Source organism: Bufo bufo, chromosome 5, assembly GCF_905171765.1.
Source record: "Bufo bufo chromosome 5, aBufBuf1.1, whole genome shotgun sequence".
NCBI lineage: Eukaryota > Metazoa > Chordata > Amphibia > Anura > Bufonidae > Bufo > Bufo bufo.
This window is the reverse complement of record NC_053393.1, coordinates 172690784-172718162: the sequence shown is the minus strand read 5'-3', so window position 1 is coordinate 172718162 and position 27379 is coordinate 172690784. Positions and strand designations below refer to the sequence as shown.

Below are 27379 nucleotides of genomic sequence, written 5' to 3'. Positions count from 1 at the left end.
CCATTTCAGGGGACTACCTCTTGAAGCTCATCAAGAGAATGCCAAGAGTGTGCAAAGCAGTAATCAAAGCAAAAGGTGGCTACTTTGAAGAACCTAGAATATGACATATTTTCAGTTGTTTCACACTTGTTTGTTATGTATATAATTCCACATGTGTTAATTCATAGTTTTGATGCCTTCAGTGTGAATCTACAATTTTCCTAGTCATGAAAATAAAGAAAACTCTTTGAATGAGGTGTGTCCAAACTTTTGGTCTGTACTGTATGTATATGGTATGTCTACATTTATATCTGAATTTATAGTCATTTAAAATTTTGTGACCCTGTAGTTTTTGCTCACTCAACTGACCACTTGCCATTAAAGTATGAATTAATTATATGCATTGAAACATAATATATTCTTAGCCTACAAAGATTTCTGTAAATTAATATGGTAAATAGCTGAATATTAGGAAATGAACCCCTTCCCGACTGCCCACTTTAAATATGGCCTTAGTCGCTAGGTGGGGATGGGGCAGGCCGGATAGCGTGTGCGGCAGCCTCGATCCTCCTAAATGACCCAAGGCTGTGGCAGATAAGTTCCTAGGGAGACCTTGCCTGTGGCAGGGCTCCATGAGAACATAGTGGAAAGCTCATAGACTACAATGCTAATGCATTGGAGTCTATGAGAGAAGCATTCTAATGCTCAAGTTCCCTAGGGTAACTATTAAAAAGTAGAAACAAAAAAATTTAAAAGTTTTTAAAAATATTAAAATTAAAATATTAAAATTCAAATCACCTTGAATATAAAAATTCAAATAAGCAATGAAAAAAAATAATCATAGGTATTGCCAGTGCGACAACGCCCATACTATTAAAATATTAAAATATTTATCCCATACGAAGAGTAGTGTAATTGAAAAATAAATCTTTTTGTCACTTCACCTCCCCAAAAAATTGAATAAAAAGTGATCAAAAAGTCATACACACTCCAAAATCACTAAAAACTACAGATTGTGCAGCAAAAACTGAGCTCTGTACATAAAAAAATAAAAAAGTTATGGGGGGGGTGGTGTTAATATGGCGATGCAAAGGAATTTCCGGGTATTAAAAAGTAAGAAAAAATATATATAAATGTGGCATTGATGTGATCATACTGACCTGGAGAATTAAGGTAACAGGTCAGTTTTACCACAAAAACCCATAAACTTTGGCGGAATTTTTATTTTTTTTATAATTTTTGTAAAACTCATTTAGGCCTTATTCACACGTCCGCTGTTTCTTTCCTGATCTGTTCCGTTTTTTGCGGAACAGATCTGGACCAGATCTGGACCCATTCATTTTCAATGGGTCCTGAAAAAAATCGGACAGCTCAATGTCTGATTTTTTTTCAGGACCCATTGAAAATGAATGGGTCCAGATCTGTTCCGCAAAAAACGGAACAGATCAGGAAAGAAACAACGGACATGTGAATAAGGCCTTAAAGTAATGAAATCTGGTTGTACCAATGCTAATTGTATCCTAACTAGAACACACCCACCTCTTCAGACAAGCCTACAACCAGTGACCCTGCTGCCTCTATACCGCCATGACCAACTTCACCCGCACCTACTGTGTCCTTCTCCCATACCATATACATTGTAAGCCCTCACGGGCAGTGCCCTGTCTCCTTCTGTACCAGTCTGTAACTCGTTTTGTTTATGATTAGTGCAATTGTCTGTATTATGTATGTGCACCCCTTATTATATGTGCAGGGCTATGGAATGAATGGCGCTTTGATAATAAATAATAATAATAATAATAATAATAATGTATGCCAACAGATCTGGCGTAGTGTACTTGAAAGGCTAGATGAGATGCTGGATACAAAGGGTCTTTAATTATTAATATTGTCTGTGATTAGGATTTAGCTTAGTAATAGTATACTATTTTAGTCTATGGTACAAGCGATCCAAGAATTGCATGTTCAAGTCCCCTAGGAGTTCGTAAAAAATATCTGAACTATTAAAATATAAAAATATCATGTATGTTAACAGAACTGATAATGGACTTTTTTTTTTTTTTTTGGTAACCTCGTCAACCTAAAAAAATTGAATAAAAAGTTATGACTAAATTGTATGTGTCCCAAAATTGTACCAATAAAAAATAAGCTCACCCCGCAAAACACAAATTCTGACACAGCTCTGAATGTGGAAGTATAAAAAACTTATGGGCGTCAGAACAAGGCAAGGCAAAGTGGTAAAACATGATAAAAGCTACACTGACCAAAAATATAAACGCAACGCTTTCGGTTTTGCTTTTGAGCTGAACTCAAAGATCTGAAACATTTTCTACATACACAAAAGACCCATTTCTCTCAAATATTGTTCACAAATCTGTCCAAATCAGTGTTAGTGAGCACTTCTCCTTTGCCGAGATAATCCATCCCACCCCACAGGTGTGGCTTATAAAGGTGCTGATTAGACAGCATGAGTATTGCATAGGTGTGCCTTACACCACAATAAAAAGCCACTCTAAAATGTGCAGTTTGATCACACAGCACAATGCCACAGATGTCGCAACATTTGAAGGAGCGTGCAATTGGCATGCTGACTGCAGGAATGTCTACCAGAGCTCTTGCCTGTGCAATGAATGTTCATTTCTCTACCATAAGCCATTTTCAAAGGCGTTTCAGAGAATTTGGCAGTACATCCAACCGGCCTCACAACCGCAGACCACGTGTAACCATACCAGCCCAGGACCTCCACATCCAGCATGTTCACCTCCATGATCATCTGACACCAGCCACCCGGACAGCTGCAGCAACAATCGGTTTGCATAACCAAAGAATTTCTGCACAAACTGTCAGAAACCATCTCAGGGAAGCTCATCTGCATGCTCGTCGTCCTCATCAGGGTCTGGACCTGACTGCAGTTCGTCGTCGTAACCGACTTGAGTGGGCAAATGCTCACATTCGATGGCGTCTGGCAAGTTGGAGAGGCATTCTGTTCATGGATGAGTCCCCGTTTTCACTGTTCAGGGCAGATAGCAGACAGCGTGTGTGGCATTGTGTGGGCGAGTGGTTTGCTGACGTCAACTTTGTGGATTGAGTGGCCCATGGGGGTGGTGGGGTTCTGGTATGGGCAGGCATATGTTATGGACAATGAACACAGGTGAATTTTATTGATGGCATTTTGAATGCACAGAGATACCGTGACGAGATCCTGAGGCCCATTGTTGTGCCATTCATCCACGACCATCACCTCATGTTGCAGCATGATAATGCACAGCCCCATATTGCAAGGATCTGTACACAATTCCTGGAAGCTGAAAACATCCCAGTTCTTGCATTGCCAGCATACTCACCAGACATGTCACCCATTGAGCATGTTTGGGATGCTCTGGATCGGCGTATACGACAGCGTGTTCCAGTTCCTGCCAATATTCTGCAACTTCGCACAGCTATTGAAGAGGAGTGGACCAACATTCCACAGGCCACAATCAACAACCTGATCAACTATATACAGCAGAGATGTGTTGCACTGCGTGAGACAAATGGTGGCCACACCAGATACCGACTGGTTTTCTGACCCCCCTCCCTCCCATTAAGGCAAAACTGTGCACATTTCAGAGTGGTCTTTTATTGTGGGCAGTCTAAGGTACACTTGTGCAATATTTATGCTGTCTAATCACCACCTTGATATGTCACACCTGTGAGGTGGGATGGATTATCTCGGCAAAGGAGAAGTGCTCACTAACACAGATTTAGACAGATTTGTGAACAATATTTGAGAGTAATGGGTCTTTTGTGTATGTAGAAAATGTTTCAGATCTTTGAGTTCAGCTCATGCAAAATGGGAGCAAAACTGAAAATGTTGAGTTTATATTTTTAGTCAGTGAATATAAATTTGGTATTGCTGTAATCTTACTATCCTGCACAATAAGTTCCCCATATCAATTTCAGTGAATGCAGTAAAAGCAAAACCCGAAGGAACAATGACCAAATTGTGATTCTTTTCCAATTTTTAACTGACAAAGATTTTTTCCGATTTTCCCATACAATTTATGGTAAATTAGGTGGGGCCATTAAAAAATACAAATGGTCATACAGTTGTCTGGATGGAGCTGATAACTGCAGCACTGCTTCCATTCACTTCAATAGAAGCAATACTACATTTACTATGCATAGAGACATACTGAGGAACAAACTGAGCTGAGTCTGGTGGTGAAGATGTCTGAGAGCTGCCAGGAGCAACTTGATAGGTGCTGCTAAAATCCTGTAGTTCAAAGGAAGGCATCTACACAGGGGAGACTAACATCCTGTCTGTACGGGAGAGCAAGTTCTGGGCCAGTGGTCAGACTGAGATCATGTGACCTAACTGTCCATAAAAGAGTCATGGCATGGATACAACTGAGCTGGGAAGAAACAAATGACACTGCTAGAAAATTGTCGGAGAGTTTGCATTAAATGTGCAATAAAATTTGCGGAAGTGCTTTTTTAATAACAGAGCAAAGAAGTGACAGGAAATTTAAATTCTGTTTCGCTTCTCTGTCAGTCCATCGGCAAGCTTAGGTTGTTACATCTTGTAAAGGAAGTTCAAAGCTAATTACATTTTTAATTATATCAACTCAATCTGAAACACTTGTAACTGTGGATAAAGGATTTAATATAGTTTCTGGGATATGAAAGTCAGCCATACAGATTGATAAAGTAAGTGCTGAACTCAACGGCCAGACTTGCACTTGGAAACCTGAGTAAGACATATCACATATATTAAAGATCCATGCAGAACAGGAATAATGGATCTTAGCTTGCTACTGGCTTATATAGTATACCGGTATGGCTACAATTTTCATGGAGGCACACAGAAGTTTCTGTAAAGAACAAAAATTTTGCATGCTCCATCACTTAAATATGAAGGTATTTTCCATCAAAAGTGCTATAAAAGAATACATTGCCTTGCTGGAAGCACCATACAGCGGCATACAGACTATAATACAAGCTCTCAGGCACTCCAACAGGGTCCAATGCCGCACCCTGACACCCATGACCCTACTTAACAGCAAAACATTTTTCAGTTTCGTATTAAAAAGGTTAACCCCTTTGCTTCACATTTAATCCATGGAATCTTGTAGTGGATGATATGCACTTACTCATATAGCTTTAAAAAATGTTTCTGAAGTGGCAAGAAAAAAGGGCAGGGCTTAGCAGGAGGGGGCAGGGCTTTGCGCAGCCTCCTGGATTTACTATAATTTGTGCCGGAATCTAGCATAAGTCATACCTCAAATCGACACCAGCCTTAGCCGATGTAGACTTGCGTTTCTTCCTCTTGGACTACCACAGATATGCCTAATTTATTAACAGGCATTTGCCTCTTAATAAATTAGGTACATCTTATTCCAGCATGGGGGGAAGGATCAAGACTGGCATATGGGAATGTCTTGATAGATGTCCCTCATTGTGTGGAGGCATGATGATGTGTTTGATCACAAGCCCCTCTATGTACAGTCATGTCATGGACAGGTGCACAATCCGACTTGCACAGTAGGCTGGATGAGTTGGGGACATGAGTACAGTTATGAGTAAGTATACTGTCATCCACTGCAAGGTTCCTGGGATTAATGGGAACCTGTTGCCCCGATTTTGTACTATTATCTGTAGTAATAGATGCGTACTGTAGATAAGGAGTCCAGATCAGTATTTTTTATTTTGCCACTGAACTGCACTGAAATACACAGTTCAAACTGCTGTGCTGTTCTAATATAAGGGAGAGGACTCCTGTGTGCATGCACTGCAGGTCCTGACAATGTATTTCTGCGCAGGGGCAGTAGGAAAATAAAAATAGTGATCTGGACTTCATATCTGCAGTACTACTCATGTATTTCTGTAGATAATAGTCCAAAATTGGGGTGACAGATTCCCTTTAAAGTTGATATAAACTGACCAACCCCTTTAAGGCAACTGCCAATCCTAATACTGCTTCTTTTTGTAAACACCATGCAACTTTTCTAGTGTACATAGTTAATAGTTTCAAATAATATTTTTGTTACAAACTATTTTCTGAATCTAAGAGAAGAGGGGAAAAACACTAAAGTAGAACTGAAAAACAACACTATACTAAACAGAAACAGCATCCTACATTCTGACAGAGTTTTTCATTTGACGGTTGCCTCTCTGATCCTTCCTTATCTCTATTCTGCTACAACAGTGCACATAAGATCAAACATGAGAAAGCAAAATGTAAATCATTTATTCTGTAAAAGCCTGGGGCTTAATTCATTAGTGCTTAGAAATATCTCCTTAGATTCAGACCTGTTCCCATAAAGAATGGTAATGAAACAGGTGTTTAAAGCTCACATGTAATGAAGACTTTAATTATTGAGCAAAAGGAAATATCACAACGATTACTGGAGCTGCAAAAAGAAGCACAGAAAGCAATTTATCATTGGTTCAAAATTTAGAAAATAAGGTTTGGACAAGTATGCAATGAAAGTTTTGTATTATTACATATTCATTGGATGGCTCTGCTGAAGAGCTCCAAGAAAAAAAGAGAAATGTGGACTGCAGCTCTTTCATGTAGGTGAAAACAAAGGTGATTGCCTGGGGCTCCAAAGACAGTATGCAAAGAAAAAGCGAATAACTAAGGCAACACTAAGGCAGCGATACCATTTAATATAAGTCATTCCATTTATTGAACCTCATATGTCACCACAGGGAATTCATGTGCCTTTGTATGGCACTTTGTGGGGCAATATATGTCAGAGTTACCATACACTCATACAGGCATACAGAGATACAATAGGGCCATGTAAAAGTCTGTGGGCAGCCCTATTACAGCTCAATACAACTCATAAGTTTTGCAGAGTCATAATACATCCATGTGCATAAGAGTTAAAGGGGTTTCTAAAAATAAATAATATATATATATATATATATATATATATAATCATTATTTTATGTGACCACCTTTGCCTTCAAAACAACATCAATTCTTCTACGCACACGTGCAAAGTTTTTGAAAGAACTCAGCAGGGAGGTTGTTGCAAACATCTTGGAGAACCACAGATCTTAGGTGGATTTAGGCTTGCCCAAATCCTTCTTTCTCTTCACATAATCTAAGACAGATGAAGACGCTGTGATCAGGACTCTGTGGGGGCCATATCATCACTTCCAGGACTCCTTGTTAATTTACACTGAAGATAGTTCTTAATGACATTGGCTGTACATTTTGGGGTCGTTATCTTGCCGCAAAATACATTTGGATACAATTGGGGATTTAGTTAGTATTAATGGTGTCCTCAGTGCCGAGAAATACAGCATATCATCAGATTTGCTCTCAAATTTATTCTGCAGCAGGACAACAAACATACAGCCATCAAGTATGTCTGGGATTACATGAAGAGACAGAAGGATTTGAGCAAGCCTACATCCAAAGAAGATCTTTGGTTAGTTCTCTAAGATGTATTTTACAAAATAGTTTTCTTCTACCATATTTATCCCATTGTAATTTTGCTCTTTTTCAATTTATTTCTGATGTTGAGGGATGGTGTTTGACCATTTCACACTAAAAGCAAAGCATATGGGATGTTTATCTATGTGCCGTAAAACACTTTTTTTTTTTGTCAACCTTTATAAATAGGATACAAGCCACAAGATATTTGGCAGTAGAACCCTTAAATTTTCTTTTTAAGTTACAGAAACCTAATGACAAGAATTTAAATACTTGCCTGCTGGGAGCTAGTATGGCTGTTAGTCAAAGTTGTTGTTACTTACAGCTACAAATTATTCTTTATAAGGCATCATTTACATGTGAGAGAAGTGTGCATGGAAGAAACGACAAGTGGTCCCTACTATGAGCCTTACGCACTCCATGAGCTGTAAATAGTGCTTCGTACAGTACCATAACATTGAGATATTATCCAAAGCTTTTAAAGAGGGCCTGCCACCCCTGTGAACAGCAATCAGTGACTGACGGCTCACTTTGTATCAGAGGAGGCTTCCGTAAAAGAGAGTGTGACATCACACCAAAGAACGCTCCAGGAAACTTGCTGGCTTCCGAGACATGAGCGCATGCTACCGTCTGGAGACGCGCTATGTGCAGGTAGAAGCTGAAGATTTATAAAAGGAGGAGAAGGCATCTGGTTTTCAAAAGCAGACAACAGAACATCTGAACGGCAAGTAATTATATCTAACCAAGACTAGGCCAATTTTGTACTTGTTCAGAAGTTGTATAACATAGTAAGGCTCCATTCACACATCCGTAATAATGGGTCCGCATCCGTTCCGCAAATTGCGGAATGGGTGCGGACCCATTCATTCTCTATGGGGACGGAATGGATGTTCTATTCTTGTCCGTAATTGCAGACAAGATTAGGCATTTTCTATTATAGTGCCGGCAAAGTGCGGTCCGCAAAATGCGGAACGCACATTGCCGGTGTTCGTGTTTTGCGGATCCGCAAAACACATACGGATGTGTGAATGGACCCTAAAGGTGATCTTTTTGACATTTGTGAGACTTTGGCAAACAAGTGAAAGGAGAGTATTAAAGTATTAAACTGTCACTAGTTAGCGCAAGTATTAAGTAATTTAAGTTGATATTTTCATAATTGTAGGGTATAGGCAAATTACCCTTTAATAAATACCCAGCAGCTAGGAGAGCGGGGTGGAGCGCAATCCATAATAAGGCTGCGCACTCTCTCATGGTGATAGTATACTAAATAATACATATACATTAATTCACTCATTTATTAAGGAAGCAGGGGAGTGGAATTTTGTTATTGCAATATTCATATGGAGAAAGAAGGGCCCCATCGACTTCCATAGTTGCTGTATTAGGGCTGAATACAACTGAGAGGTTATACTGAGTCATATACAACTTTGCCCATGAAGCTCAATGCATATGTGCCTACACTGTGCCTACAAAGTGTCTACAGTAAGCTGTTAGGTGTTATTGCTTTTTAACTTTCTTAAACTGACTATCATATGTTAAATTGTAATTTTAAGATGGCAAATTCGTTTTACATATACCTACCTTAACTAGGCTGTTCCATCTGGACATTGATGGCATACCTACAACATATGCCGTAAATGTCTGAATGGTGTGGGTCTCACCTCCGGGACCCACTCCTACCTCAAGAATAGAGAGCAAGCACATGGAGCTTTCTACATCCAATGCTAGGCACTGGCTTAGCTATTCTTTGAAGTCCCATGGTGGTAAATGGAGGGATGGGTGCAACTGTGCAGCATCCTCTCAATTCACTGCTATGGAGCGTCCAACAATAGCCAAGCATGCTCGGTGGGGCCCTGTTCTTGAGAAAAAGAGGCAGGTCCCACACCTATTGGACATTTATGCTATAGCCTATGAATATGCCATAAATATCCATATAGGAAAACCTCTTTAAGTCGAAATACCCTAAAGTCACATGTTTATCTTAAAAGGCAGAAGGATTCATCAAGAAGGATGTGCCCAAGTATGTAATTAATATAATGTGAGCTGCCTACCCAACAAATAAACATTTAACAATGAGAGAATTCAGACTTCACACATCCTCTAAGTTCATATCCTGTAAGCTGGAGAGATGAAAGGCAATGGTGTCAACTCTTCAAACCTGTCATGTAGCTATCTGGTTGAACTTAAAATATTAATAATGAATGTTCAAAATAAAATATTGAAAGTTCTTTTTGGAAATTACAGAAGATGAAACAGACATTTGATGTTTCTGCTGCATTATACCTTACAACAGCATCTCTTGCTATGGCACTGTGCTTGAGTTACACTTACTTCATATTCCTCTTTGAATCCATAGCCTTCAGCACATTTCATCTGTGTGATGTGCTGCAGTAAGTCAGCTACCCGGATAGCTGGGTGAAGCTGGCCTGTCTGATACGGAACATCAGCGGTCTCCCGTTTCTTGTATGTATGGGATTGGGCTAAACTGCTTGTCTCGCTGTTGGTGTGGTTTTCATCTATAAATAGAAAGCATAATAAATGACTGGTTGCCATACTGAGGTCATACAAACCTAATGCAAACAAGGCTTTCTTGGTGAAAATGATATTATGAAAGTAAACAATATCAAGCTACGAGAAAAAATATACAGCTTATTTCATACAGTCGGAAACAACACATCAACTGCTAATGAAAACAGCATCATTATAATTCTCCTACAGTAAACAGGACTGGGCTGGACAATGTACAGTATTACCATAATAGCAAAGTAAGCAAATTACATCATACTGTATACATATGAAAAATTATGAAACACAATGGTTGGCATGGCAGATGTACATAGTGGCTTTGGAGTTTTACCCCATTCATTCTCATGCAACTGACAAGAACATAAAAGTATTCCAAAAGTATTCCAAGGTACACAACAAATGAGACAGGTCCAAACTCAAACACAAGCCAACATAAAACAGAATTACTGGTAGAAAAAAGACCTGCAAGGTTCCCACAATCACCTGCCCTTAATCCAGTATTGGGAAAGTATGTTGAAAGTGCACTTGGCATCCTCAACCAACACTGGAAAAGTTCACTAACCTCCCCCATAGGTGTTTCTTCAGAGGGTAAGAAGCAACTTACCATTAATTGGCACTTTAAAGAAGATACATATCAGGAGGGAAAAGAGTAGGAAAAAAATGAGACAGGGCATAAGCAATTAAAATGTATTCAGTATCAACAGTCTGGCTCCTGACAGTGGTCAAAATAAAATGAAGAGGAGGGGTATACGGCCAAAAAATAAAGCCACATAATAGAAGGACTAGGTTAATAGGTAAAGGCTGATGTCATTATACCTAACATTAATATAGCTCAATAACAAAAATAACAAACATATTTGATATTTTTATTTCTTAATTTAGACTTTTGCATAAAAGTAATCAAGTGGTTCAAATATATTTATCTAGGGGTGATTTGCCATTAACAGTTCAACTAATTATAGGGTACATGTGGTCTTTTGTCAGATTGTTGTAAGTCAAAATATGTCATATGTCCCTGCACAGTGTTTTGTTGTTAAGGACATAAAAATGATATTACAGTCTTTTCAATGATTTGTCATTTCAGTATGAAGTATCCAATAATTAATGCATTTCATGCATGTGTAAGATGGAGGTATAAGGGAAATTAAATTAAGTTCAGATACTTTGATACATTCTAGAGCATGCCTAAAAATAAGATACGACACAAAGGACAAAAAAACAATGTCATTTCATTTGTTTATTTTTAATTGTCAAATAATCCATCAAATTTTTGTATCACAGCATATCCAACCTAACTCCATATCCTCATGAGATTCTGGTCCAGTCCTGGTTTTCAAACTCCCATTCTGGTCCTGGTATTCCAGATTTTCTACAGAAAATTAAAAATGCCATGACCAGAATGCATCGAAAAGACAGAACATTTCGAAACAAGATTCAGTAACGTAACCCCCAACCCCCTCCTCCCCCACAAAAACTTCTGTACAAAATGTAACAGTGATGATATTTAATATTAAAAATATATGTATATATACAATTTTATAACTCATAAAAATCATTTGCCATATTAAGAACTACATACCATGCAACATTTTAATAAAGGTCTCAAAGCAGCACAAATAGCATTTAAGCTTTCACAATAGTATTATACACTATAATAGGAAAATAAAGGTAGAATAACTGCAGTGCGCTTTTCCTTCATTGAAAACATTATTCAATAAAATCCAAACTCCTTTTTTAATTTCATAAAATGCATGTTATCACTGTTTATTCTCTATAATTTGCCACTTGGTTGGGATTTTTATTTACTTTCAGGAGAAGTTTTCTGCTATGAAGGAACACTATAAAGACTTACATTAGGAAATGTGAACGGATAAAACGAGAGTTTGAATATACCAAATATTCTTTAAACTCTGCTAAAATTAAATAAAAAAATAAACACTTATCTTTATCTTCCTTTTTCGGAATGTAAAGATCTATCAAGCTATAGTAACAGAGAACTTAAATGGTTTCCCACAAATGCCATGTATTACTTATACACAGGATATGTGATAAAGTCTGATTGATAGGTGTTCCACCAATCTCTAGAATGGGTGACACAAGATGGCTGTCTACACTAGCCCCAAAGACGTTGAACAATCATAACCAACCATTAAAGTTCTTTACAGGGCAGTTGTCACTTATCGCAACAGAATGTTCCCTTTTCCCGCACTACAGATTCACTGTCAGGCATATTATCCCCATAAACATCTGCCATCTGAATGTTCTTTAAGGCCCCTTTACATGGGCCGACACAGCAGGCATTTATTGGGAACACACTGTTCATCTCCAATAACTGCTCATTACAGGAGGTGAAAGCTACATTTATATGCAGCAATCATCACTGCACAATGCTTCCACCCCATATATGAACTGTTCGCCACCTTTACCTAGGAATGCTACTTTCTGATAATTGCCCAATCATTGGCCTCTGTGATGGAGCTTTTACTATGACAGTTTCTGTGAGCCTATTGTACCTGGAAATTCAGCAATGCTACATAGGCCGAGAAAGAAGATCTCAAGAGCTGCTGTCTTTACTGTATTGTTTTCAATAGTGTATGTAATTAATGTACATATTCCAATGGCATTACAATATTTTACAAGCTAAAAAGCTAAGAATTCCACCCTTTCTTGTCACTATGTTCCTCCTAAACTTACAACCCCAATGCCAAAAAAATGGGTGCTGTGTAAAGTTTAAATAAATATCACAGAAACAGAAGGCAATAATTTGCAAATCTTTTAAACTCATATTTTATTCACAATAGAACATTTAAAACTTGATGGCAGCAACGCATCTCAAAAAAAGTTGGGCTGGGATAACAAAAGGCTGGAAAACTAAGTGGTACTAATTATAAAAAAAACAGCTGGAGAAGCAATTTGCCTGAAGACTCTGATATGTCTGATCGTAGGCTTAATCTATAACTTCTTGCACTTTCTGACAAAAGTTATAGTAAATGCAGAGGGCCGTGCAAAGCCTCGCCACCTCCCTTTTATCCACACTTTGGAAAAGTGTTGAGAAGCTTTAAAAGTCACAAATGCGGATGGCACACGAACGGCATCCATATTTTGTAGATTTGCAGTTTTCTGACTGTAAGATACATGCAGTCAAGCGAATGAGGCCTGAGTCACAGGACTGGGTATAAAAAGAGCATGTTAGGGAGGCAGAGTCTCTAGGGGCAGAGATTAACTGATCTGTAAAACTTAGTCTAAAAATTGTGGAACAGTTTCAGACAAATGTTCCCAAATGTAAAATTGCAAAGACTTCGAATATCCGACTATCTACAGTACATAATATCATCAAAAAATTCATGGAGAAATCCATCTGCACAAGGGACAAGACGGAACTACAGACTCTCAGGTTACACTACATTGAAAAAAGGAAAGGTTCCGTACTGGAAATCACTGCATGGGCTCAGGAACACTTACATAAATCATTGTCTGTGAACACAGTTCACCGTGCAATCCAAAGCTGAATAATGCAAAGAAGTCACATGTCAACGCAATCCAGATATGCCACTGTCTTCTCTAGGCCAAAGCTTTTTTTAAATGTAATGAGAGAAAATGGGAAACGGTTGTGGTCATACAAATCGAAATTTTAAATTAATTTTGGAAACCACGGATGCTGTGTTCTGCTGACTCAAAAGGAGAGGGACCACCCAGTTTATCACTGCACAGTTCAAGAGCTTGCATATATGTCAGTATGGGGTTACATTAGTGCTTTTGGCATGGGCAGCTTACACACCTGGAAAGGCACTGTCAATGCTGAACAGCTTATAGAGGTTTTAGAACAATATATGCTCCCATCCAGGCAACATCTCTTTCAAGAAAGGCCTTGCATATTTCAAAAAGAAAATAATAAACCACATACTGCCTTCATCACAACAGCATGGCTTTGCAGAAGACGAGCCCAGGCGCTGCAGTCCACACCTTTCACTAATAAAAAAAAACATTTGATCATAAAATGAAAACTCCAGCAAAGATGACTATTTACCAAATAGAGTCCTACATCAGACAGGAATTGGGGCAACATTCTTCTCCAAATACTCAAGCAATTGGTCTCCTTATTTTTCAGATGTATACAGACTATTGTTAATGGTAGCCATGGCCTTGTCCCAACTTTTTTTAGATGCACTGCTACCATCAAGTTGCAAATTAGTTCATTCTTTTTCATGAAATGGTAAAATGTCTCAATTTCAACATCTGGTATGTGTTCTATGATCTATTGTGAATAAAATATGGGCCTATGAGATTTGCAAAAAATGCTATTATTTTTAGGTACACTTATTTACCTGTTACATAGTGTTCCAACTTTTTTGGAATTGGGGTTGTACATCTTGTTAATTTTGGAGCTCTGTCAGACAAACCTGGCTCCAAAGTCAATTATCAAGTAACAAATTTACATTTCTAAATGGTAATAAATGAAAATATAATTTTTTTGGTAAAGTAATGATTGGTTACCATATCTAGTATCAGTTTAGTGTAGAAGGCTCCCTTCTGAAATTTAATTGATTAGTCGCAGGGTAAAAGAACATTGGCAAAGCATGTATGTATGTATACAATAAAATCTAATACTGTATGCCAACAAATATTCATTGTTTACCCCTTCTATGAGTTTAATACTCATCATAATCATACTTACAATGTCATAAGTGTTGGACAGAGATAAGGGAATGACAAAATACAATCTAAGATTTTATTTAATAGGCTTAGTATAATCCTGCAATTAAATCACACAGATTTATTCACCCAAACTCTGTCTTTCTTCCCTAAAGGGACATATATCTGCTAGATAAAACTCTTTACCAAACACAAAGAAATGAAGTACGGATCAGGTATATGGAGGTTCTGGTAATAGTGTTCTAGACTTACACTATACAATGTTTGCATGATGCGTCCTGTGAATAAACTGAATGTGTAAGACTTCAAGGATGACTGTTATGACCTTGAAATAAAATGAACGAGTAACTCAAAATGAAAACTATGAACTCTAAGAGCACAGGAATGTTAGGAGTGGAAAAAAATAAATTCTACTCCTTGAAACAAAGAGGAATCTTGACAAAGTTATTTTGAATTTCTTCAGATTTAGCTTAGTTGTAGTGAAATTTTTTAAATCAAGATTTTCCTACTTGCTTTTCCATACCAAAATGTCCAAAATGGTGGCTTTTCAATCTTAACTGTACCAGAATGGAGCCAACACTTAGACTGAAAATACATATTATTATTTATCTAGATCAGTGGTTTTCAAACTCTGAGGTGGGCCTCACTGGTGAGGTGCCCCCTAGTTGCTGGGGAGGAAGTATTGACAGAAGTCATTATAATTTGCGCTGGGCTTTCTATCTCTGGTATGGCAACATAATCAAATCCTTTGTGATTATTTTAATGTTATACTGGGTTCACGTTCACCGGGATTACTGTTTCTCCTTGCAGAGACCAAGAAGGTGGAAGAATTTTAACAGCAAATTCTCCCTGGGAAAAGGTATGCAGATAAGCTCTCGTCCAGAAGGAAAAACTGTCCCTCTAAAGCCATATATTGGTTGCAAACATTGTAAGCCATTGAAGAACCTTGAAACATGACTTGGGATTTTACCTATCTGTAAACAGTTTTCTCGGCCTTTATTAGTACAGAGAAGGGTGCTGGCTGACTGGGGGAGAAGCTTTTGACGTAGCTGTTTCTCCTTGAATAGACTGATGGTAGACATAGGGAGTGTTAAAGGATTGAAGAGGTGATTAAAAAAAAAAAAGTGACATAGACTATGGAGAGGGCCAGGCACTATCAAGGCCCCTGTGAAAAAAAAAAAAGATTGAGAAGCCTTGATCTAGATCAAGTGGCATGCTACAAGACATTGATGGCTTATAAAAGAGGTGGTGTTCTTATGTAGGCTTTTTATGGTACATGCTGGTACATATTTGGCCTACTGGAAAATGATCTACAGTAGACGCATAAAGTGTGTTTTTTACAGCATTACTTGACACAAACCAATAAAGTTGCTGGTTATATAATGTACAAATAAATAAGCAGAGAAGGAAATGAGAGTAGATAATATGATGATAGCAAAAAAAACACAATAACTAATAGAATGGTGTACAGAGGGCTCTATAGTAAATGCCAGATTTTATCACCCATAACAGCAGAGCCTGAAGTTACTTTCCCTCTATGATTTTTGGGATAGTTTCCTATCCCTTATGTAATAGCTAAGCAGCTCCTTTGGTGAGGGTTGTCCTACAAAGGTTCTCACTGCTCAGTAGGAAGGGTGATGGAAACCCTTCTCTTCACGGGCCACATAGCTGCTTTAAACTTCTTAAAGGTAATGTCCAGCACTACAAAACGGATGAGGTTATAATATTTGGGCTTCAATATCACATTGGTTAGGGTCCAACTCTCAGCACCCCTGCCGATCAGCTGATTGAAGAGGCTGTAGAGGCTGCAGTACATCCCCTTCATTATATGCATCTCAACTGTTTACAGCCATTTTTGTCACAATCTCTTTATTTGACCTCTAGGTATTATATTAAAGTTTACTCAGTTTATGAATTGTATCTTGCAGATGGCTCATACTAAAGCACATTAATACTATTACTTATCTTAAAATATAAATTATAGATTGGCTTCAAGAGCAGAGGCATGAAACATACTCTCAAGTATCACAGGTCACTTCATAGCAGAAAATACACTGTAAATCTCTTAAGTTATGCTTCCCCTTCGACTGATTCATTTACGGGACGTCTTGATTATATGATATTTCCAAATGTCTATATATTTTCAAATTGCCTGATGGCAGGAAAGGCTGGATAGCAAATCAATCTAGTAAATGAATCTGTGTCTGCAGAATAGGGATGTCGAATTCATTTCTGACATCAGGGGCAAGCCCCATGAAATAGTAAGAACCCTTTAGGTGAGTTGACTCTCTGAGCCTTGAGGAATTCATATTGATCTGATAAAATTTGTACTGATACAAATGAAAGCTTTCCAACATTGGCAGCTATCGATGAAATGGCTTATTTTAATCTTTGATGTGAGGTATAAAAGAATTATATATAAATAAGGATAAGCATCTAAGTGTTCTCAATGAAGAGAAAAGCTTATATACTACAACTTATCATTTAAAGCTGAGGATATACAAGTGTGACGGAATAAATATGAACTAAATACTGACGCTATGCTATCCCAGTCCAAGGAAGAAAAGACAGAGACATGAACAATCCACATCAGGGGAGCCAGCATTTCGCAATCCAGCCAGTACTGGACTACCATTCCCATCAACCTGGACATTTTACGTCCAAGATAGGTTGATGGGAGTTGTAGTCCAGCATCAGCTAGACAGCTGCAGGCTGACCTCCTCTGTTACATCTTAAACTTCAGAAGGTATTCATCCCCAATAAGCAGTCACAGTGGAAGATAAAGTGTCCCACAAAAATGTTGTAGCACAGGTTTGAGAACAAGCCATGTGTGCAAAAGCTGCCATAGGTTTGTATGACCCCCACATATACAAAACAAGTTTAGTAGCACCATTTAATAAACGAAACATACTTTTCTTCAGAACATTGTCAGCATTTTGCATGTGTAAGAATCACTACAGTCACTGCTTGGTGAAGAGCCAAACACAGGACGCATGGGAAAGTCTCTTCTGCTACCACTGTCTATCCTACTCATTTGTACAGATAACTTTTATGAAGGGAAATGATCTCACCTAAAATTGCCGTTGGCACAAATGGATCTGCCATGTACCACAAGCAGGGCCAAGCAGAATGATAGAAAGAGAACACAAGGAGAGAGAAGGAGAAAATACAAAATAATTGACACAAAGGCTGGAAAACTCCAAACAGATTCACTTTAACACAGACGGCTGTATTGTAATGGAGCAGGTTTCACATTAGGTTATATAGGCATAGAGCATTCAGGGAGATTGCCATGACGAGTGCAGTATATACTGGGACAGTTTAGGAGCAGTTTCCTCTGGAAGCGTCACTGACATTGTGGACCTTTGCTGGAGTGCTTTAGGGAAGTGCGACAAGGTCAAGTCATGCTATTTCCAGAAATGACTGTTCCTACAATGATAGTGCTTATTAAAACAAATGCTGTCATAAATATACTGCACGTCATGTAATATAATGGAGCCCTGAAGAAGAAATCAATACCTGTGAAAATAAACAGGGTTATGGCAGCTTTCACAGGATGCACTTATTAAGTATTAACGTAACCTACATTATTACAGAATATTATTAGCAGAAAGTGCGCTGCTCTTCTCATACTACATCACAGTAACAGGCTTCTTTTAGACAGATAGAAAGATAGATTTGGGCTACTTTCACACTAGCGGCAGGACGGATCCGACAGGCTGTTCACCCTGTCGGATCCGTCCTGCCGCTATTTCGCCGTGCCACCGCTCCATCCCCATTGACTATAATGGGGACGGGGGGGCAGAGCTCCGGCGCAGCGCGGCAGTGCACGGCGAGAGGCTGCCAGACTAAAAGTACTGCACGTCCGACTTTTTAGTTCAGCGGCCTCTCGCCGTGCACTGCTGTGCTGCGCCGGAGCTCCGCCCCCGTCCCCATTACAGTCAATGGGGACGGAGCGGCGGTCCGGCGAAATAGCGGCAGGGTGAACAGCCTGTCGGATCCGTCCTGCCGCTAGTGTGAAAGTAGCCTTAGATAGATAGATAATTAGATAGATAGATACAGATATGAGATAAATAGATATTAGATAGATAGACAGATATTAGATAGATAGACCACATATGATTTTGTTGATAATTCAAAAACGTATACAAATATCAAAGTGTAATGTTACAGTAGTTAAAGGGAATGTGTCACATATTAAGGGAATAGGTCAACTATATTATTTTAACTAATAAAAATTAGTGAAGCATATTCCTTTTCTCCAATCTGTTTTTATTTTCTTATTTTATGTTCTGCACATGATTATGGGAGTGTTATGTTTTATTGTAATCCTGAACGTGATGATAATGAGCTAACTGCTGAAAAGTAATGAAAAAATATTAGGCTCAGTGGCCAAAGTCAAACCTGCAGTATTTTAGAATGTCTTTAAAATATAGATAGTGGCATGGACAAGTATGAAGAACATCACTAAAAATCCTTAAAAAATATATGTCATATAAACTCTTAATTTAAACAATATGTAATTTTCTGATGACACATTCCCTTTTAAGTTTGTTTCTGATATATTCACTGTTCCAGGGGTTAACATAGTAAGTCTGCTGCATCCGCTTCCAATGGGTTCATGCTTTTGCTGGTAATACCTTATTGTTACCCACAAAGATGTGCATTCTCATTTTCTGGCCAAATGTGGCAACTGGGACATGTAAACCTACGTCTTACAGATGCCATTGATGCCTGACTTGTGAGATGCCCTCACTATGCTTAGAATAGGGCTCTATAAAGCTTTGGGAAACACTGTGGACACAAATGGAGTTTTGTTGTTTTTTTACAAAAAAAAAAGAGCTACACCCAAATTATTGCTTGTGTATAAAATTGTATATGCAGTAGTTGTACAATTTCCTATATAGAATATACCTCTGAGTGGCACTGTATGAAAGTGTCTGTGTTGTCTTCATTCCGGGCATTAATGTGGTATCCAGCAGTCAGATCTCCACTGTGCACATTGATGCCAAATCTTATTGATAAGCCACCAGTCAATAATCCTGAAACTCACTATCATGTTTCTGTACAACCATTTTTATCACTGTAATGTAATTTCTGGTAAATGTGTAAAATGCATTTCATTGTAAGGCTACTTGGCCTATACTACTTCAGAAATAGTAGACATCAAATCATAGAAGCAATGAAATTAAAATGGAAAAAGTACGGTAATTTCTAAGAAAAGTGCTCAGAAGTAGCGTTGAGCGAACTTGTGTTTTAAGTTTGGCGTCTAAAGTTCGGGTTATCGAAGAATCGCGTTAAGGATTCCACTACCACAGACCATAACGGAATTTAGAATCCATAACGAGATTCTTCGATAACCCGAACTTTAGACCCCGAACTTAAAACACAAGTTCGCTCAGCACTACTCATAAGTTTAAAATGTAAATATAAATCAAAATATGAAAAAATGCTGCCTGAATTATACTGAAAATCAGAGACTACAATAAAGGCTTTACTCACTCAATAGCTCTTTTAAACTGCTAATAGAATAGAAAGAGTTAAAGGTGTTCTGGGATTTTCATATAGATGGGGTCTTACTATTGACACCCTCACTGATCAGCTTGCAGCTTACTAAACACAGTGCCGTCCACTGGATACTTGGCTGTACTTGGTATCGCTATTCTAAAAAGTATTAACTACTTTTTCCTCCAAAAACGAATATGAAAATCTGGAAATCTCTTTAAAAAAAATCACTTAAAAGGGGTTATTCCAAGATTCAAGTAAAAAATGAAAATCAGTCATCGTATATGACAACCTCTTTCTAACAAAGCTAGAACCAGCCCTGTACCTCACAAAGACAGAGTTCTCTTAATTCATTGCTCTGCTAGATTTAGATCAAGCTGGCAGCTCAGGGGAGTGTCTTTTCTGCTGCAGCTCAGGAGGCGTGTCCTTTCTGCTGAAGCTCAGGGGCGTGTCCTTTCTGCTGCAGCTCTCTATCATAGCTCAGGGGGCAGTTGAAGAATGAAACTGAGCATGTGCGTCTACCTCAGCAAGGTGGACAGAAAAACAAGAAGAAAAAAGCAAACAGCAGGTGGCGCTATACTGATAATTTTTTATTACATGTCATTAAAAAAGTATTTAGACCCAGGTGCTGATTTGAAAACTGCAGGATAATAATTTTTTTTTTATTGTGGGACAACCCCTTTAAAGTTTTGATTACTGTATAAAAAATTTTACTACAAAAAACTCGGTATAGACACGTAACAGTGTTAACAGCTCACTGTTTTTGAAGAGTCGCTGGATGACGAGTACTATAGTTTGCTTACCTGGGTAGTAAGAATTAGGCACAGTCGTGCTAAGTGTGTTTGTTTTCATAGTGAACGATGAAGGTGAGGACACAGCTGTAGATAAAAACACATGTATAAATTATACACAATAAGCAAAAATCTGTAAAAGTAATCAACTACTGTGAAATGTGATAGATCTTCACCGGGTACACACATATAAATGTCACAGTCCAGTGACCTTGTGTATAAAAGTAAAAGTGTATGTATTTGGACAAAATAAAGCTTTATACATACACATATATTTATCAATGCGATTGCAGCAGTTTTTCTTTTTCAACGATGCTGCTAAGAAGAAGTGTCAGAAAAAGGGGCATAGCTTTATAGTTACAGGGGTGTGGAATTCCTATCGCCCGACGCCCGGGCCATGCAGTTCCTGGCGCCGGGCAAGTAGTTTGAACAGTTGTTTAGCCCTGTGCGGGCAAGTAGCAGGGACATGTCGGTTGTGCAGTAATAGGAGCGGTCATATGCTAGCCGCGAGCTGACCGCTCCTACATCTATGTCAGCCTGCCCCTGCATCGTGCATATGAGTACCGTACATATCACTTCCGGCAGGCGGCCCCCGCTCCTCCCGGCTCCTGTATCGAAGTCTCCGCCCACCTGCCAGCACAGGAGCGCACAGTCGTCTCCAGAGACTGAGTAATTGCAGGCCAAGATGGGAGAAGAGGAGTGAGAGACCCCACGGCCGCCTGCAGATGAGCGTTCCTCCCGGAGCCTGTCCACATCGCAGCTCCCGGCCTGACCTGCAAGCGCTGACTGGGGTCACATAGCATTATACCGATTTATGATGCTATGTAACCCTTACAGTTCTGGAATGTATTGGATAACACTGACAGCATTATGACAGCATTATGTCAGTGTTATCCAATACATTCCAGAACTGTAAGGGTTACATAGCATCATAAATCAGTATAATGCTATGTGACCCCAGTCAGCGCTTGCAGGTCAGGCCGGGAGCTGCGATGTGGACAGGCTCCGGGAGGAACGCTCATCTGCAGGGGCGTCAGAAATAAAGGTTGTGCTGTCTATGTCTTCTGAGGCTCTGGCCCTGCCTGCAATCTGCACTGCACGTAGCACTTTATAAACTATAATGTCTCCCTGTTGCCCCCATACAGTATAACGTCTCCCTCTTGCCCCCATACAGTATAACGTCACCTTGGGGCTGCCCTAGTGCCCCATACAGTATAACATCACCAAGTGGCTGCCCCCGCACAGTATAACGTCACCCTGTGGCCCCCGCCCCCATACAATATAACGTCTCCCTGTGGCCCCCATCCCCATACAGTATAACATCTCCCTGTGGCCCCCGCCCCCTTACAGCATAACGTCTCCTTGTGGCCCCCGCCCCATACAGCATGACATCTCCTTGTGGCCCTGCACCCATACAGCATTACGTCTCCTTGTGGCCCCCGCCCCATACAGCATAATGTCTCCTTGTGGCCCCCGCCCCATACAGCATAACATCTCCTTGTGGCCCCTGCCCCATACAGTATAACATCGCCTTGTGGCCCCCGCCCCCATACAGTATAACGTTAGTATAAGTTCAGGACAAGTAGATGGTCATGAGGGACAAGTAGATTGAGCCCCCACTTTAGTCCTTCGACAAGTAGTTTTTTTTTTTTATTTCCACACCCCTGAGTTACATCTAGTGCCACTTCAATATATGAATTATACTGCCATTTTCAGGGCAGTGTTTACATGGCTCCAGTGGCTTCAGCAGTGACGGGCTATCACCAGTTATTGGCTTGAGTGGTGCACGTGACCATGGCCATGTCCAGCTGGATGTAAACACTGCGGGGACAGAAAGATGGGTCTTGTGTTTTAGACATCACCGGTGCCAATGTAACACTAAAGGGCTGACAATCTGAAATGGACAAAAATGTCACATTTCTTTAAAAAAAAAAAAAAGAAAAAAAAAAAAAAAGAAATTTTTTCAAGTCCTAAATGAGCAAAATGAAAATAATGCATGCCATATGCTAACGAAAGTACACCAAGCTCTTGGCTACACACTTGAAAATGTGTTAAGATTATTTAGACACAATCCTAAATGCATCAGCGGCTGTTCAAAACGCAAAGTGATTTAAGGCACAGCATGGGAGATGCTGATTTTCCATAACTGACTATTTTGTCCATTAAATTGATTGGTTAATTAGGTGGAAAACGTCTTAAAAGTCACTCATATTCACTACGATTGCTTCCCCCTCCATGCATTAGTCAAAAATAAAACAGAGTGCTGGAGCAAAAATCATTTACAACTTACATCTGCCATTTAAATTGTGAGTGTCCATAAAAGAGAACGCTTCATCACAGTTAGTGCCTTGCTCGGTGTAGCTTTTATCCATTGAATTCACCATTACTGTCATCTCCTGACGAGTGTTGCTGAGAGTCTCCTTCCTTTTCTTTGCCAGTTTCCTAGAAAATAATATCAGACATTGGATTTCACTGCAGCTTAACAACGGGCACAGGTACAATATGCAGGAATACAGTAGCAGGTTCCTTTGTCACATAAGAAGACACCAGTATAGTAGATGGCACATGGTAGCCGGGGGAGCCCTGATTTTTGCATTGGCGCCCTGGCTGTTCAAGTTACACCTCTGCTTAGCAACATTACACAAAGCTATACGGGATTACAATACATTTTTTCAAGACACTTTTTAAGAGAATGCAATTACCGTATGTCTTAAAAAAATTAATATTCCCCCCTCAACCACAGGCATGGGATACATAGGGGGGCCACTTAAGGCTCTGTTCACAATTAGTTATATTCCGTTTGGGTTTCATTGCTCTTTCATGACCAGAATAGGGCAGTAGTTATAACAAAAAACTATATGAATCAGCAGGATCAGTAAAGACCTATCACACATGTTCCTGTCTGTGGTCCTGCGGCGAGTCTGGCCGCAATATGGCAGCGGCATAGGCTCTGTTTTGTTGTTACAGCAACTAGCCTCGCTGAAAGTGGGGCTGCTCGTCCTATCAGGGAGCCAGGATGCCGGACCAATCAGGTTCTGTGCCGATGCCGCATGCTTATTTGAATAGACAGCTGCTGGACACAGGTGCCTGTGACTGGTTTTCTAGCCTCCTAGCTAGTTGTGTGTCTACTACTTTGGATTACTGACCTTTGCCTGTTTCTTTGACATTGCCTCTGATCTGATCACTGGTTTTCGCCTCTGACATGACTTTCTGGTATTTGACTCTGTTTGTTGTGACCTTCCCTTTGCTTTCTGACTTGGTATCTGATGTTTACTCCTGTTTCACTTTGGTACTGATCCAGTTCTGATTTTGCTAATATGGTTTTCACCTCTTTCTGTAACCTCCTTTCCATTTTGGTTTAGGCTCCTGCACTTAGCTAAGAAGGGACTGTCGTCCAGTTGTGGGCCGCCACTTAGGATGGATCGAGTAGGTAAGGACAATGCTGAAGGTGGAGCACAGGGCTGCACTGCTCTCTACCCTTTCATGACAGGATCTGTCACAAAATAGATTCGCTATTACAGGAGACAGGATGCCCATGTGAACAGACACGATATTAGAAAGAGTTGGGTGTGTAGGTCATTGTAAAAGATTATGAGAAACATTATGAAAGATATACACATATATTAGTATCCCTTGTGATAACTATACTTTTTGATGCTTTCTATACATAGTATAATAAATGCCCTTGTACGTTAGCCCAGTATTTAACTGGAAGTAAAGTTATCTCGCTGTCACTGATCACACAGTGTTCTCTCTCTTTCTCTGGGTTTCTGAGAACAATGATATCTCCAGACATGAATATCACATGTATTGAAATAACCTGAATGCAGCTGCAGGAATAGGCAGCGGCTAATTGATTTCCATGAAGAAAGAACTTATTAAGAAGTGGCATAATACAAATATGTGTTTTATAAGACTGCACATTGTGAAAACTGCTTTGTTCTCCTGTACAGTTTATATCCTGATACACTTTAATCTCAACCAGCATTATTATTGAAATGTATAGATAATCCAGTTATGACATATCAAAGCAAAGCAATTTATCTGCATTGTTCATATTTTCCATCTCTGGAAACAGAATGTCTTGATATCCTAGGTATATAGACCGTATCTAAATAGATTTTGTAAGTAGCTTTTCTTTGCGGCATATATTTTTGTAATATTATTCTGTCAATCATGTTACATTCATCCCGCATTTTCAATTTTATTCCTCTATGCTAATCAGTGCAATTCGGAGTCACACTGTGCATGTATAATTTATTATTAAAATATCTCATTACTTTTTTAATATTTGCTGTTATTTTTCAAAATACTAAAAACAGTCAAATTGGAATTGGAGTAGTAGCATTTATTTAGGAAGAATCCCTAAGTTAAAGCGGCCCAGATCAACCCTACTAAACCATACTGCCTGGTAGGGTTGATCATGGTGATTAAAACGATATATTTCAGTACTCTGTACCTGTTAGCGTTGGTGAGATAAGTGCACTTTTATCCATATGCAAATTAACAGCGCTCAAAACATTGCCCCCTACAGTTGATTGACAGGGCAAGATATCTTGTCTTGCCCTATCTTCTGCGACTGTTCTGTGGCTCACCAACTTAGCACCTGCGCTATACGTCTGCTGCTGCTTTCTGAGCAGCACAGATCCATAGTACGCAGGTAGTGATGACGTCATTGAACCTGGAAGTGGAAGTGTTGGTGGCTTCAAAGACATCTGCACCTCCACTTCCGGGTTCACTGACTCAAAGAGCTACAGCTCGCTCCTCAGTGCTCCAAATGCTCATCTGCATATGGATAAAAGTACACTTATCTCACCAACACTAAAAGGTACAGACTAAAGAAATATATTGTTTGAATCGGGATGATCAATCCTACCAGGCAGTATGCCTGGTTTAATAGAACAATGGAGCTTCAGGAAGTGCAGGGGCGTCAAACGGCCGCTGGCTATGTCCAGATGTTGCAGAGAGCATTCCTCATGACTGAGGGCCCTCGTCTGTGTGGTAACGACTGGGTTTTTCAACAGGACAACGCTACAGTACACAATGCCCGCAGGACAAGGGACTTCTTCCAGGAGAATAACATCACTCTTTTGGCCCATCCTGCGTGTTCCCCTGATCTAAATCCAATTGAGAACCTTTGGGGATGGCAAGGGAAGTTTACAAAAATGGACAACAGTTCCAGACAGTAGATGGCCTTCATGCGGCCGTCTTTACCACTTGGAGAAATGTTCCCACTCACCTCATGGAAACGCTTGCATCAAGCATGCCGAAACTAATTTTTGAAGTGATAAACAATAACGGCGGAGCTACTCATTACTGAGTTCATGTTTGGAAGTTGGATTTCTGTTTTGGGGGGGGTTTAGTTTTTTTTTGGAGGTTTGGTCCTAAACTTTTGATCAGCTGAAAAACAGCCTGTTTCAGTTTATTTGTTGTTTTCATTAAATTGAATGCTCAAAAAATGTTTTGTCTCACTCCCATTTCTTCTTGTTGCATGTTGAAGCTCTACTTGGAACCTTGTTAAGATCCAGCCATGCTAAATATGATTTTTTGCCATTTTTCAAGTGGTCTTAAAATTTTGATCAGGACTGTACATCTATACTAGTAAATTTCATACATGGCTGTTTGCAACACACTAGTATAAAGTGGTCAGCCCACTGTAATTATGCCGGTCATCTACCTCACTTTAGCTCTGCTTAAAGGGAACCTGTTACCAGTTTTATGGTGTCCTAACTAAGGGCAACATAAATAAGTGACTAATTCTCTTAGCAAAATGCTGGGTCACTTTCTTTAATTGACCCAGTCAATCTGCCAACATCTTGTATTGAAAAGCTCCAGCTGATAATGATGAGTCCTGAATTTTCATGAGCTTCTGACTCTCCCCGCCCAACTGCTGCTGAATGACAGTTTGTTTTCCATATGAATCAGCAGCAGGTGGGCAGGGGAGTGGCTATAGCTCTGAATTAAATATACGCTGGACTCAATGACATCACGCTGAACTCAAATCAGCTCATTAGCATGCGGCATGCGGCATCTTTGTGTGTATATTATGAGGTAACCATCTGTCACACCAGTAAGTGAATACATCTAAGGCACTTTTTAGTAGTTAATGATTGTATATAATTCGTTAGATTATAATCAAATATCCACATGACAGGTTCCCTTTAACACTCCTACAACCATGTCTATTCATACAATCCTAAACTCATGCTCAAAACTGTACACAATATTCCATGCATGACTGGTACATTTGACATACTTGCACTTTTTAGTCATTTTTATAGCTACACATTCATTATCACTATAATAAACAGTATGAAAAAATTCAGCTCAATAAACACATGTAGGTAGTCAGTTAGGTATATCTTGAGACATCGGGTAAAAATAGGATCAGGGTGGTCCACTTGGACTATAAAACATATAAATGTAAGTCAAAGGTTATATAAAGTGCCTGATCTTGATCTTTAGAGTGCCTATCTGGCCATGCATTAGTGAGCAG

General features: G+C 39.4%; 1 protein-coding gene across 1 annotated transcript in view; it reads right to left on the bottom strand.

The window, feature by feature from the left end:
• Positions 1–27379, bottom strand: part of PTPRM (protein tyrosine phosphatase receptor type M) — an 855321-nt gene that overhangs the window by 154068 nt on the left and 673874 nt on the right. Inside the window, 3 exon segments of the mRNA XM_040434446.1 lie at positions 9740–9924; positions 20896–20970; positions 23174–23325. Of these exon segments, the coding sequence (XP_040290380.1) occupies positions 9740–9924; positions 20896–20970; positions 23174–23325 (412 nt within the window).